The following is a 12,933-nucleotide window of genomic DNA, read 5'->3' as shown; positions in this document are numbered from 1 at the left end:
TCCACTCCATGCATAATTTTATGCACCTCTATCATGTCTCCCCTTAGGCGCCTCTTTTCCAAGGTAAAGAGCCCCAGATGCTGTAGCCTAGCCTCATAAGGAAGGTGCTCTAGGCCTCTGATCATCTTGGTTGCCCTCTTCTGCACCTTTTCCAGGTCTACAATATCCTTCTTAAGATGCGGTGATCAAAACTCATCACACTGGTGAGCCAGTGTGGTGTAGTGGCTAGAGTGCTGGACTAGGACCGGGGAGACCTGAGTTCAAATCCCCATTCAGCCATGATACTAGCTGGGTGACTCTGGGCCAGTCACTTCTCTCTCAGTCTAACCTACTTCACAGGGTTGTTGTGAGGAGAAACCTAAGCATGCAGTACACCGCTCTGGGATCCTTGGAGGAAGAGCAGGATATAAAATGTAAAAAAAACCAACAACACCTGTACGTACGTAATACTCCAGATGTGGCTGCACCATAGATTTGTATAAGACCATTATAATACTAGGATTCTTATTTTCAGCCCCCTTCCTAATGATCCCTAGCATAGAATAGGCCTTTTGCAGAGCTTCCATGCACTGAGTCGACACTTTCAATAAGCTGTCGACCATGACAACAAGATCTCTCTCCTGGTCAGTAACCATCTCACCGACAGCTCAGCTCCCATCAGTGTATATGTGAAGTTGGCTCTTTTTGCCCCAAGATGCATCACTTTACACTTGCTTACACTGAACCGCATTTGCCATTTTGTCACCTACTCCCCCAGTTTGGAGAGATCTTTTTTGGAGCTCCTCACAATCTGTTGTGGATTTCACTACCCTAAATAGTTTCGTGTCATCTGCAAATGTGGCCACTTCGCTGCTTATCCCAACTTCTTGATAATTTGTGAACAAGATAAAGAAAACTGGTCCCAGTACTAATCCCTGGGGATCCACTTCTTACTTCCCTCCATTGTGAAAACTATTTATTGCTACCCCGTTTCCAGTCCTTCAACCAGTTGCCGATCCCCTCATTCCATGACTGCTAAGTTTACTCAAGAGCCTTTGGTGGAGAACTTTGTCAAAAGCTTTTTGGAAGTCCAAGTATGCTATGTCAACCGGTTCACCTTTATCCACATGCCTGTTGACACTCCCAAAGAACTCCAAAAGGTTAGTCAGGCAAGACTTGGCCTTGCAGAAGTCAAGCTGGTTCTCCTTCAGCAAGGCCTTTTCTTCTATATGTTTAAAAATTCTGTCCTTAAGAGCGCTTTCCATCAATTTACCCGGCACCGAAGTTAAGCTGACTGGCCTGTAATTTCCTGGATCCCCACCCCACCCCCAGATCTCTTTTTGAAAATCGGAGTCACATTGGCTACTTCCCATTCCTCTGGTACAGAGCCTGATTGTAGGGACAAGTTATATATTTTTGCTAGGAGACTGGCAATTTCACATTTGAGTTCCTACAGAACTCTTGGGTGGATGCTATCTGGCCTGACGATTTGTTAATTTTGAGTTTTTCCAGACAGTTTAGAACATCTTCCCTTGTCACCTCAAAATTGGCCCAGTTCTTCTGCCTCTAAATCTGAGAAGCTCAATCCAAAAGAGGGTTATATGGTCAGTATCCTCCACCGTGAAGACAGATGCAAATAATTAATAATAATAATAATAATAATAATTCGATTTCTATACCACCCTTCCAAAAATGGCTCAGGGCGGTTTACAAAGAGAAATAACAAATAAGATGGCTCCCTGTCCCCAAAAGGCTCACATTCTAAAAAGAAACATAAGACACACACCAGCAACAGTCACTGGAAGTACTGTGCTGGGGGTGGATAGGGCCAGTTACTCTCCCCCTGCTAAATAAAGAGAATCACCACGGTAAAAGGTGCCTCTTTGCCCAGTTAGCAGGGGTAACTGGGCATTCATTCTCATTCTCTGCAATCTCCTTATCCTCCTGAATAATCCCTCTCACGGCCTCATCATCATATGATGGGGGTCCAACTGCCTGCCTTACAGGTTTTCTGCTTCTGATATATTTAAAGAAGTTTTTGTTGTTCCCTTTTGTTATTCTAGCTATATGCTCCTCAAATTCTCTCTTTGCATCCTTGCATTTCTTTTGCCAAAATTTATGTCCCTCCCTGTTCTCTTTATTTAGGCAGGACTTCCATTTTCTGAAGGAAGTCTTCTTTCCTTTTATTGCTTCCCTGACTCTACTCGTTAGCCATGCTGGCATCCTCCTGAACTTGGTGGTACCTTTCCTTGGTATACATGCCAACTGAGCTTCTAGTACTGTGGTTTTAAATAAGTTCTATGCTTTCTGGAGCGGTTTGACTCTCTTGACTTTCCCTTTCAACTTCCTTTTTACCAGACCCCACATTTTTCAGAACTTTCCTCTTGGGTAATAGTTGCCCATTGCTTTAGTAAGATCTACCTGTTTTTCCACTTTATATTGAACATTCATTATAGTTGCAAGGAGGTCTAATCAGGTCAGCAGGGTGGAGATCCAATCCAGTGACAGAGCATCTGCATTCCATGCAGAAGATCCTAGGTTCAATCCCGGGAAAGACTCCTGCCTAAAACACTAGAGAGCTGCTGCTAGTCAATGCAGACAATACTGAACTAGATGGACCAATGGTCTGCTTCAGTCATAGCTTCCTACGTACTTCCTATGTCAGCCAGTAGCATAGTAGACTTGTAAGAAAATATAGGACAGCTGAGCTGATCCCTCCCACCCAAAAATCGAAGCGGAAAAGCCAAAGGTATCAAGCAGACCAAAGGATGTCCCTGGGGCCTTTTTTGTGAGGCAGGGAGGATGAAAAGCCACCTTTGGAGAAATAAAGAAGGGCAGGAAGTGGCACTCACATACAGCACGACAAACACGTCAAACACTCTTAAGAACAGAGGAAATGTTGAGTGATCTTAGTGATACATTGTTTTATATTTTAATATGTAAAACTACTTTGGTATTTTATTTGCTGGAAAAGCAAAGTAAAAATGTTTTAAAATAAAAAAATCATGGCAAGGTTTTGGGGAACGTGTAGTGCATGTGTGTCTTTGCAGATGTGAGAATGAGCCAGTGCAGGGAGAAGGTAGAGTAGGTGGGCTTATAAAGTTAAATTTGGAACTGGTTTTCAGGAAACCAGGAAGCACTATAAATAGGTTTGCAGCCCAGCCAGAATTTTACTGGCCCAATCCAAATGTTATCCAATTGGCTACCTGCCAGAACTGGATGATGCAACAAACCTATACACATGCACGCGTGCACACACACACACCTCTACAGAGCTGTTTTTGCTGTTAGTGAGCATGTGCCAACACAGTGCCACTTGCGCACTAAAGGTATCCCACAGCAAGGGTTGCATTTGTAAGGTGGTGAAACAGGAGAGTCTTGCCTGCCATACGCCACCTGACCAATGGTACAATATTTGGGCAGCCAAAACCCAGAAAAGCCACGTAAGGGTGCAGAGGGGAAGTAACTTGCGTAGGGAGCAAGAGGTTGCTGGTTTGAATCCCCACTGGTATGTTTCCCGGACTATGGGAAACACCTATATCAGGCAGCAGCGATCTGGAAAGATGCTGAAAGGCATCATCTCATACTGCATGGGTGATGGCAACAGCAAACCTCTCCTCTATTCCACCAAAGAAAACCACAGGGCTCTGTGGTTGCCAGGAGTTGACACCAACTTGTCGGCACAATAACCACCCGGGCAGGCAAGGGGAGAGAGGGAGAGAGGGAGAGAGAGAGAGTCCACAGAACTCCTGGACAATCTTGAGATGATCAAGGAAGCATTTCCTTTTAGAAGAGCACTTCACACATGCTCATGGGCACTTTGAGGGATTTTTTTAAAAGCCTTTGATTCCTAGGGATGTCCACGAACCGCCCAACTGAAAGTTTGGTGGCGGCAGTGGGTTACCTTTAAGGGACCAGGAGGATGCTCTCACACACACCCCTCCACTGCGCTGGCGCTGTGCCCAAATTGCTGGCGCCCTGGTCAGCATCAAACCAGAAGCGCCAAATGCTCGTCCAAACCATCCAGATATATGATGTACAAACAACCACTTTGTATATAATTGTGCTTTCGTAACGTACGGTATGCTTTGGTAGTTTGTTGGTTCAATTAAAAAAAATCTTGTTGTCCTATCTTGGAGATGCTGCCAAGGAGCGAACTTGTAACCTAGATGCTCTTCCCAGAGGGGCTCCATCCCCTGAGGGGAAGATCTGACAGTGCTCACACTTCTAGTCTCCCATTCATATGCAACCAGGGTTGGCCCTGCTTAGCTAAGGGGACAAGTCATGCAAGGCCAGCTCTCCTCTCCACTCAAAGGCCACCTCTGAACATGTGCAGAATGCCTTGCCCTCCAGGGTGGAGAAACCCCAGCCAGCCCTTTCCCCATCCAAAGCCGGATTAAGGTCCCCCAGGTGGTCGGCTTTCAAGCAGGCTGCAGCGCTCCACCATCATCACCACCGCCTCCCTCCCGACGGGGGTGGGCAAAGAGGAAAGCTCCTCCTCGCACCGCTTGCTTTCTTAGGCCCGACGAGGAGGGCCCCGCTCGTCCTCCCCCTCGCGGGCAGCGCGGCCTGGCCAAGAGCGGGGCTCGAGTGACAGCCTCCCGGCGAGGCCTAGCCGGGACGCGGCGGCACTGGCAGCAGAGGCGCCCCCCGACCCTGGGCTGGCCTAGAGGCCTTACCTGGCGGTAGCGGAGCCGGAAGGGGCGTAGGTAAGGGGAGGCGGTGCAAGGGCCCAGCGCCAGCTCCTCGATGGACTCCATCTTCACGGCAGCGGGAGGCTGCGAAAGATGCGCTGCAGAGAAGCCCGGACTCAGAGCAGCTTCCCGGCCCTGGCGGCGCTGCCCGAGGTTGCCGGAAAAGGAGCGGACTGAGGCAGGGCCTCGGGCAAATTGCGAGCAGGCAGCAAGCGGCGCACGGAAGCGGGGAAGGCCCGCTAGGAAACCTCTCCCCTTCTCCCTTAGCAAAGAGGGAGGCTCCCTCCCGCACCTGCCCCCCCTTGCCCCAAAGCGGGCAGCTGTGCGGAAATCTGGGATGGAGGCGGCTGGGGTCGAGTCTTTCCCTCCCTTCACACTCATGCATCCGCCCCCCAACAGCCCACCTAGTTCGCAAGCGGGGGGGGGAAGGGGCTTTATCCTTTCCCCCGCCTCTAATATCTGAGTAAAGCTGGGGAGTAAAGGTGGAGGACATATGCGGGAGAAGAAGGAGCCCTTATCCCACCCCCTTCGCCCGCAAAATAGGAACGTAGGAAACTGCCATATACTGAGTCAGACCCTTGGTCCATCTAGCTCAGTATTGTCTTCACAGACTGGCAGCGGCTTCTCCAAGGTTGCAGGCAGGAATCTCTCTCAGCCCTATCTTGGAGATGCCAGGGAGGGAACTTGAAATTTCCATCTAGTATGGCACACAGCGGCCTTCCCTTTGGCCCGTGCGGTAGCATTTAAGGAGGTTGAGCAGGGAGGCCTAGCCCTACCTGCCCTGCAACCCTGTTTTGTAACTGAATTCATGTCCTACAGTTTTGGAAAACTGGATTTTCGTGAATGTCCATAATATGTCCAGTCTCCTGCAAAAAACCTGGGACTCGCTTTTCGCTCTGCGTTGGCGCAAGTCAGCATGGGGCATAGCATGGTGGGGGAAAGGATCTTTCAATGGTAATATCACACAAGTATTAAAAAGAGAACACCCAGACTACTTGAGAGATTTATTATTCACACTTAAAAAATGGAAGGTTGAACCGGATCTATTTAAAGGATCCTCCTCAGTTAAGCAGCTAAGGAAAACAATTTATGGAGAGATTCTAGAAGTGGGTTTTTTAAAACCTGATTTAGAACGTAAATGCTACAAACACTGCACTTCACAGTACTTGTTGCAACCTGATCACCCTATCGCTCTCTTTAAGGAGAAAAAAGTCCCTTTCCATTTATGGGAAACAAGATGGCACTTGTACCACCAAGTACTGCCACTTAATGCGGCTAAGCCATGGCTCCCAAAAGACCAGCAAGAGTGTCCTAAAATAACCTTCAAACAGAAAGCTAGTGAGCTAGGCAAAACATTCAGAGAAACCCACTCACATTTCTTAAAAGAGTGTGTGGTAGCCAAAAGAGTGTGGCAGGGAGTAAGCAAGCTGTTAGAGTGGCCTGATTTGGAAAAACAGACTTGGGAAGAACTAACCTCAGGTTTGAGCGATAGAACCTCTTTTCGAGGTCCCAGAAAGAAACCTTCAAGGAAATGGGACAGAACGGGTGCCCTCATACTAGGGAATTGGAATGTTCCCCTTCTCGTAATCAGGTTAGTAAACCTGTATGTCATTTATGCAATGCTCCTGCATAGGAAAAGGGAGGGAAGATGCGACCAAGAGGTTCACGCAGATGAGACAGGAGATCTCTTCTGGAAAAGTTTGTATGGTTATGTGCAAAAACACAAGAGTATCTCTTCTAAACAGCAATGGGACAAATTGTGGAAATGGACGTTGGACGTAACCCCCCCCCCCGATTACCTGATGTGCCTTGTAATCCCCCATCCCCAAGTTACAGTACTACCTGCATATACTTCATAACCTTGTGGGTTTCCAAATCCTTGTGTGTAAATCTTTGTAGATATATGATGTACAAACAACCACTTTGTATATAATTGTGCTTTGGCAACGTACTGTATGCTTTGGTAGTTTGTTGGTTCAATAAAAAAATCTTGTCCTATCTTGGAGAAGCCAGAGAGGGAACTTGAAACCTGCTCTTCCCAGAGTGGCTTCATCCCCTGAGGGGAATATCTTGCAGTGCTCACACATCAAGTCTCCCATTCATATGCTACCATGGTGGACCCTGCTTAGGTATGGGGACAAGTCATGCTTGCTACCACAAGACCAGCTCTCCTCCCCTAACCAGCTCTCCTCTCATATAGCACAGCGGTGGAGAACCTTCCTCATCAAAATGCCTTGCATTGACTACTTATAGTCACCCACATCAATGTTTATTGTGCGTATAGTATGCCTGTGTACTGTGTGTATTCTTTGTTAGGCTTCTTTATCTTTTATATAAAACATTTATACTTTGGGAAGTATAAATGGCCACCAGCTTGGATGGCTTTAAAAGGGGCTTAGACAGATTCATGGTGGGCAGGTCTATCCATGGCAGCCAGGCTGGTGGCTGTGGGCCAGCTCCAGCCTCAGAGGCACAATGCCTTTCAATACCAGTCGCAGGGGAGCAACCACAGGAGAGAGGGCATGCACATACCTCTTGCCTGTAGGCTCCCCAGAGGCATCTGGTGGGCCACTGTGAAACAGGATGCAGCACTTAGCCTGATCCATCCGTCGTGTTATGTTAAGTAGAAATGTTCAGTTTGCAGCTCATGCTTATGCATGCTTGATTGACTGATTGATTGAGGAGAAACTTAAGTATGTAGTACACCGCTCTGGGCTCCTTGGAGGAACAGCGGGATATAAATGTAATAATAATAATTAATAATAATAAATAAGTGTCATCATGAAGGAGACATGTCAATAGCCCTCCTAGTGTTTCCCCATTTTTCATGCGGGAGAGCTCAGGGGCGTAGCTAGGGGAGAGGGGGCCCGTGTTCACCCCTCTCTCCCATGGCCCCTCGGAGTGAGGGAGATAATGAAGAAAATAGGGAGGGATGGAGCTGGGGGCCCTGGGTTTTTTGAACCCATCTGCTCAATTATAGCTACACCCCTGGGAGAGCTGTTAATCCAAATTACCTCTATACATGTTTATGTTTAAACTAGTACTTGGATTGCATGCATGGGGGCTATTTGGATGAACAGCAATCCCAACGCCCTCCCTTTACTGCCTTGGGTAGGGCTGTTAATCCAAATGGCCCCTAGACACACTTATACTTAAACAAGTATTTGGATGGCGTGGCTAGGAGCCATTCAGATGAAGAGCCCCCTCCATGATGATAAAGGGATGTGCCAAGAGGACATCGGGATGTCCGGTCTCTTGGTGTGTCCCCTTCATATTCTCGTGCTGGGGGGCAGTATTTTCCGAACCAGCCCATAGAGTGGTGGATCCATCAAACATGGAGACTCTATTTTTAAAGGCATGCTTTTGTCCCTTAGGTTTGGGAATCAATCACTGCCTTTGCCTGTGAGTAACAGGCCACTAAGGCATTTAAAAACAAAACAATCCGATATAAAGTCTTTGGTCAGAAGGGTAATTATTTTTATATACAGATAATCAGGTACCTTCCAAAGTAATCATACTGATGAATCTTCAACTAAAAACCCCAAATGCCACTTAGCTGATGTCACACTTGCAATTGTGTGTGTTCATCTGCCTAGAAAGTGAACATTCTGTTCAAGAACCTGATGGATGTGTTGGTCTATCAAGTATTGATTGATCGATTGATTGATTAAGTGCCATCAAGTCGGTGTTGTCTCTTAGCGACCACATAGATAGATTCTCTCCAGGATGATCTGTCTTCAACTTGGCCTTTAAGGTCTCTCAGAGGTGCATTTGCTGTCGTAATCAAGTCCATCCACTTGCTGCTGGACGTCCTCTTCTCTTTCCTTCAACTTTTCCCAGCATTATGGACTTCTCGAGGGAGCTGGGTTTTCACATAGTGTGTCCGAAGTATGAGCCTGGTCATTTGTGCCTCAGTGACTGTTGCTGCTGTTGCCAATCTTATGTTTCGTTTTAGATTGTGAGCCCTTTGGGGATAGGGGTCCATCTTATTTATTTGTTATTTCTCTGTGTAAACCGCCCTGAGCCATTTTTGGAAGGGCGGTATAGAAATTGAATAAATAATAATAAATGAGAATTCTGGATTGATTTGTTTGTTTTCCTTTTGTTTGTTTTCCTGGCTGTCCATGGTATCCTCAAAAGTCTTCTCCAGCACCCAAGTTCAAAAGCGTCAATGGGAGTATCAACGTCAAGTGTGCCTTACTGGTAACCAGGCCTGTGGAAAAGCAAGCAGGCTATTTATTATTATTCATTTGTTTATTTATTGATTTGATTTGATTTGATTTCAAGAGCCCCTGGTGGTGCAGTGGTAAAACTGCCGCCCTGTAATCAGAAGGTTACAAGTTCAATCCTGACCAGGGGCTCAAGATTGACTCAGCTTTCCATCCTTCCGAGGTTGGTAAAATGAGTACCCAGAATGTTGGGGGCAATATGCTAAAATCATTATAAACCACTTAGAGAGCTCCAGCTATAGAGCAGTATATAAATGTAAGTGCTATTGCTATTGCTATTGCTATTCTATACCGCCCTTCCAAAAATGGCTCAAGGCGGCTTACACAGAGGAATAATAAATAAATAAATAAATAAGAAAGATGGATCCCTGTCCCCAAAGGGCTCACAATCTAAAAAGAAACATAAGATAGACACCAGCAACAGTCACTGGAGGTCCTGTGCTGGGGGTGGATAGGACCACTTACTCTCCCCCTGCTAAATAAAGATAATCAACATGTTAAAAGTTGCCTCAAAGGTGCTATCAATGCTAATGACAACCTCTTGTTGCTATTGTTTTTCTATAAGCCACATGAAAGTGTAACATGCAATTTTTTTTATTTTTTATTTTGGTATGGAAATAATTGAGGAAGAACTGTAATATGATTTCCATTTGGTTTTCTGCCAGGGCTGTTTGGTGTTTGCTGCTTCCGTTCCAGGTGTTAAAAGGAATGAGCTGTTCAACTAAAGGATATTTTGTAATTCGTAGGAAGGACATTCATTCCCTGTGTATTACGCAATATGTTTGCGCAATATGAAAATATGTAGGCAATGCTGTCAGGTTCCGTTTCTGCTGAAGGAGAGAGCATTGAAGACGTACAGTGTCTGTAATGTTTGCTGTATTCACATATATACAAGCAGGGCGTGCTGGGTAGAGATGTGCATGAACCAGTGGGATAGAAATAATAATAAACTAGCTTGACTGGATCACACCGTTTTGTGTTATCATCTTTGTAAAATATCATGGCTATGCACCTCACTCCCTGCAGTGCTTCCTAGACTTTTGATACTTGGGGCACCGGAAGAATTTGGATCAAAATTGGAGGCACAACTCATTCGACATCCAAAAAAGATACACACACATTTTCTCACACCAGCTTTTAGGGGTAGGTCGTCCACTCTGGGAGAGTCCCCTTAATATTGTCTCCCACCCTCACTGTGGTTCAGTGAGGGGTCTGCTTTTCTGAGCCAGGGTGTTGCTTCTGAGATTCCTCCATGCCTGTCAGCTGTAGTGGGAGCTCAATCAGGAGATCCTGGTATATCCTTTGTCCTTTTCCTTCGATGTTAGTACTACCCCATATATCAGGGCCTGACAAATCTCAGATGTCGGGGAGCCATTGTGCCTAGAAATTTAGCCATAGCACCTAGACTAGGATTCAGAAGCAGAGTTATTTAATAAAACTAGCCAACCCCACACAGAGCATCTGTGCGCTCTTTGGGGCTGGCGGTTACCTCTCCACCACCACCCCCCCCACCTTCTGCCCCAGTCTCCGCTTCTGGGCCCAGCTACCTCTCCTCCCCACTGCCACTTCTGCCCCCACTTTCTTTCCCCCCTCCTGGGCCTTTCTTTCCTCCACGGCTAGGCCAGGCCCGCTGTGGCCACGGCGACCAATCCTCCTGGGTACGCCTCAGCCAATCAGGTGCATCCGCCGCCCAGCCAATCAGCTAGGTGCTGGGACGCACATTCCAAGGCACACCCAGGAGAATTAATATAATAGATCTTTATTTGTCCCAGGAAGCCTTGTTTCTCTTCTGTTACTTATAAAGAGAAACATATATTCTATTTTTATACCACCTTTCCTAAAGTGGCTCAGGGCGGTTTACATTAATATAAAAAACATGTAATAATATAAAACAATTAAAAACATTCAAACCAGATTCAAATTAAAGCAGATATCATTAAAAGCCAGGCTAAAAAGATGGGTCTTTCAGACTCCCCTGAAGGCCTCCAAGGAAGATAATCCTCTCAAATATATACCCTCCCTCTCTACAATGTCTATCCATACATCCAGTAATTTTGCCAAATGTCGATTGTCTGGCTCCTAAATTTTTAGGCTGGTTCCTAGAACCAAAGCAAATGTTTCAAGGCCTGGCCCAAGGTACCTAAAGCAGTGTTGTGTCCTGGATGAGGAGGCTGCCTACTTACTGAGGTCAACTGAGGAGGCCTTCCTTTAGGAACTTTCATGGGCTGAGGTGTGGCTGACCCGGGCGTCAGAGCAGGGTATCCCCCTGAACACTAAATGCTAGGAAACACCAATGGGAGGGGGCAGTTGCATGAACATCTTGGGGGGGGGGGGCAAGAGAAGCCTGTCGTACCCACTCCCCAGGTTCAGCCAGTCCCACTGAATTCAGTGGGGCTTACCCCAGGTAAGTAGGTATAGGATTGCAGCCTTTGCCACCCAGAAAAAGTTCTGGAGATGTCCATGGGTGGCGTTTTGCCCCCTTCCCTGCTTGCAGGCTTCATTGATGTACCTGGGTGGCCACTGTGTGAAGCAGGAGGCCTTTGGCCAGATCCAGCAGGGCTGTTCTTACGTCCTAATCTCCTTATGATCATTCTCCGGCATGCCAGGAGCTTCCTCTCTCCCTGGCGTGTGCTCACTGCAATTTGGGAGTGCTTCTGGGCTCTGCTCAGCCACAGTCAGGTTGTTGCGTCATCCTTAGTAGTGTTTGAACGTCTCTTGGCTTCCGGGCCTGCTTCATTGCGCGCGCCTGGCGCTACCTCCCTCTGCCCCACTCCTGCCTCTGGCAGCTGTTCAGGGCAGAGCACACCCGCCCCGGCTGCACTTGTGTGAGCGTGTGGAGTGTGAGTGAGTCAGCGTGGCCCTCTGCCGCCTACACCAGCGCAGGCCCAGCCCATCTGCTCAGGCTGCAGCCTGCTGTTTACCTTGGACACACAGGAATGTCCCTTGCAGCGCTTCTCTGTTCCTGCTGGCAGCTTTCATCCAGAGCGTCTGAGCTGCCTGATTCATTTATTCCCTGTTAATAGTTAAGGCACATTTTTAAACATTGCCTTTATGACTTATTGTTTAACTCCAGAAGTCAGCCAGGGTCAGCCGTATAACCAAGCTTCTGCAGAGAGAGAGAGAGAGAGAGAGAGAGAGGGAGAGTTGTGTCTCCACGGCACTCGTTCACAAGGCCAATAAATGTCAACCTTGCAAGCTGTATGGGGCTATAGCTCAGTGGGTAGAGCATCTTTCTTACATGCAGAAGCTCCCAGGTCTGATCCTTGGCATCTCTGAGAGAGATTCTTGCCTGAACCTTTGGAGAGCTGTTGCCAGGTTAGGCAATACTGAGCTAGATGAACCAAGGGTCTGATTCAGTATAAGGTAACGTCCTCTGTTTCATGCTGCGGTTCCAGTTCTCCTAAAGCAGTAAAGGCATTTGGGTGCTGGGGAGCAGGGAAATATGGGGGCAGAGATAATGGCCCGACTACGACACGGGGCAAGCTGAAGGATTTTGGGTGCTCTGAAGGGTGGCAAATTGGAAAACAGACACCTCTGACCCACATCTTGTATAAGCCCCATTGAAATGAATGTAGTGGCTTAAGAGCAAAATAGTGCTCCCTCTCCCCAAATCCCCATTTCTTTCAATGAGGCTTGTAAAAAAGAAAGGAAAGGAAGTGCCGTTGAGTCAGTGTTGACTCCTGGCGACCACAGAGCAATGTGGTTTTCTTGGTAGAATACAGGAGGGGGTTACCATTGCCTTCTCCTGAGCAGTATGAGATGATGCCTTTCAGCACTTTCCTATATATATCTCTGCTGCCCAATATAGGAATTTCCCATATTCTGGGAAACACATCAACAGGGATTTGAACCAACAGCCTCCTGCTCTCTAGGTAGGTTGCTTCCCCGCTGAGCCATTAGGTGGCTAATGAGGCTTGTACAGAAGGCTTTTCTGGTAGATTGCACCCCATGTTGACTAGTAGGGATGAGATGCCATTTGTATGATCTTCTGCCTTGGGAACCCAAGAGCATTGGGCTGGCCCTGGATTGGG

The 12,933-nt window shown here is 47.2% G+C and overlaps 1 protein-coding gene across 1 annotated transcript in view; it reads right to left on the bottom strand.

The window, feature by feature from the left end:
- The window catches only part of NUDT14 (nudix hydrolase 14), a 92,320-nt gene extending 87,238 nt beyond the window's left edge, over positions 1 to 5,082 (bottom strand). Inside the window, exon 1 of the mRNA XM_053283940.1 lies at positions 4,659 to 5,082. Within this exon, the coding sequence (XP_053139915.1) occupies positions 4,659 to 5,054 (396 nt within the window). The 5' untranslated portion in view covers positions 5,055 to 5,082. The remainder of the gene's footprint in view (positions 1 to 4,658) is intronic.
- Between the last annotated feature and the right edge of the window lie 7,851 nt (positions 5,083 to 12,933).

This window comes from Hemicordylus capensis, chromosome 1 (genome assembly GCF_027244095.1).
Source record: "Hemicordylus capensis ecotype Gifberg chromosome 1, rHemCap1.1.pri, whole genome shotgun sequence".
Classification (NCBI taxonomy): Eukaryota; Metazoa; Chordata; class Lepidosauria; order Squamata; family Cordylidae; genus Hemicordylus; species Hemicordylus capensis.
This window is presented reverse-complemented; position numbering and strand designations above follow the sequence as displayed.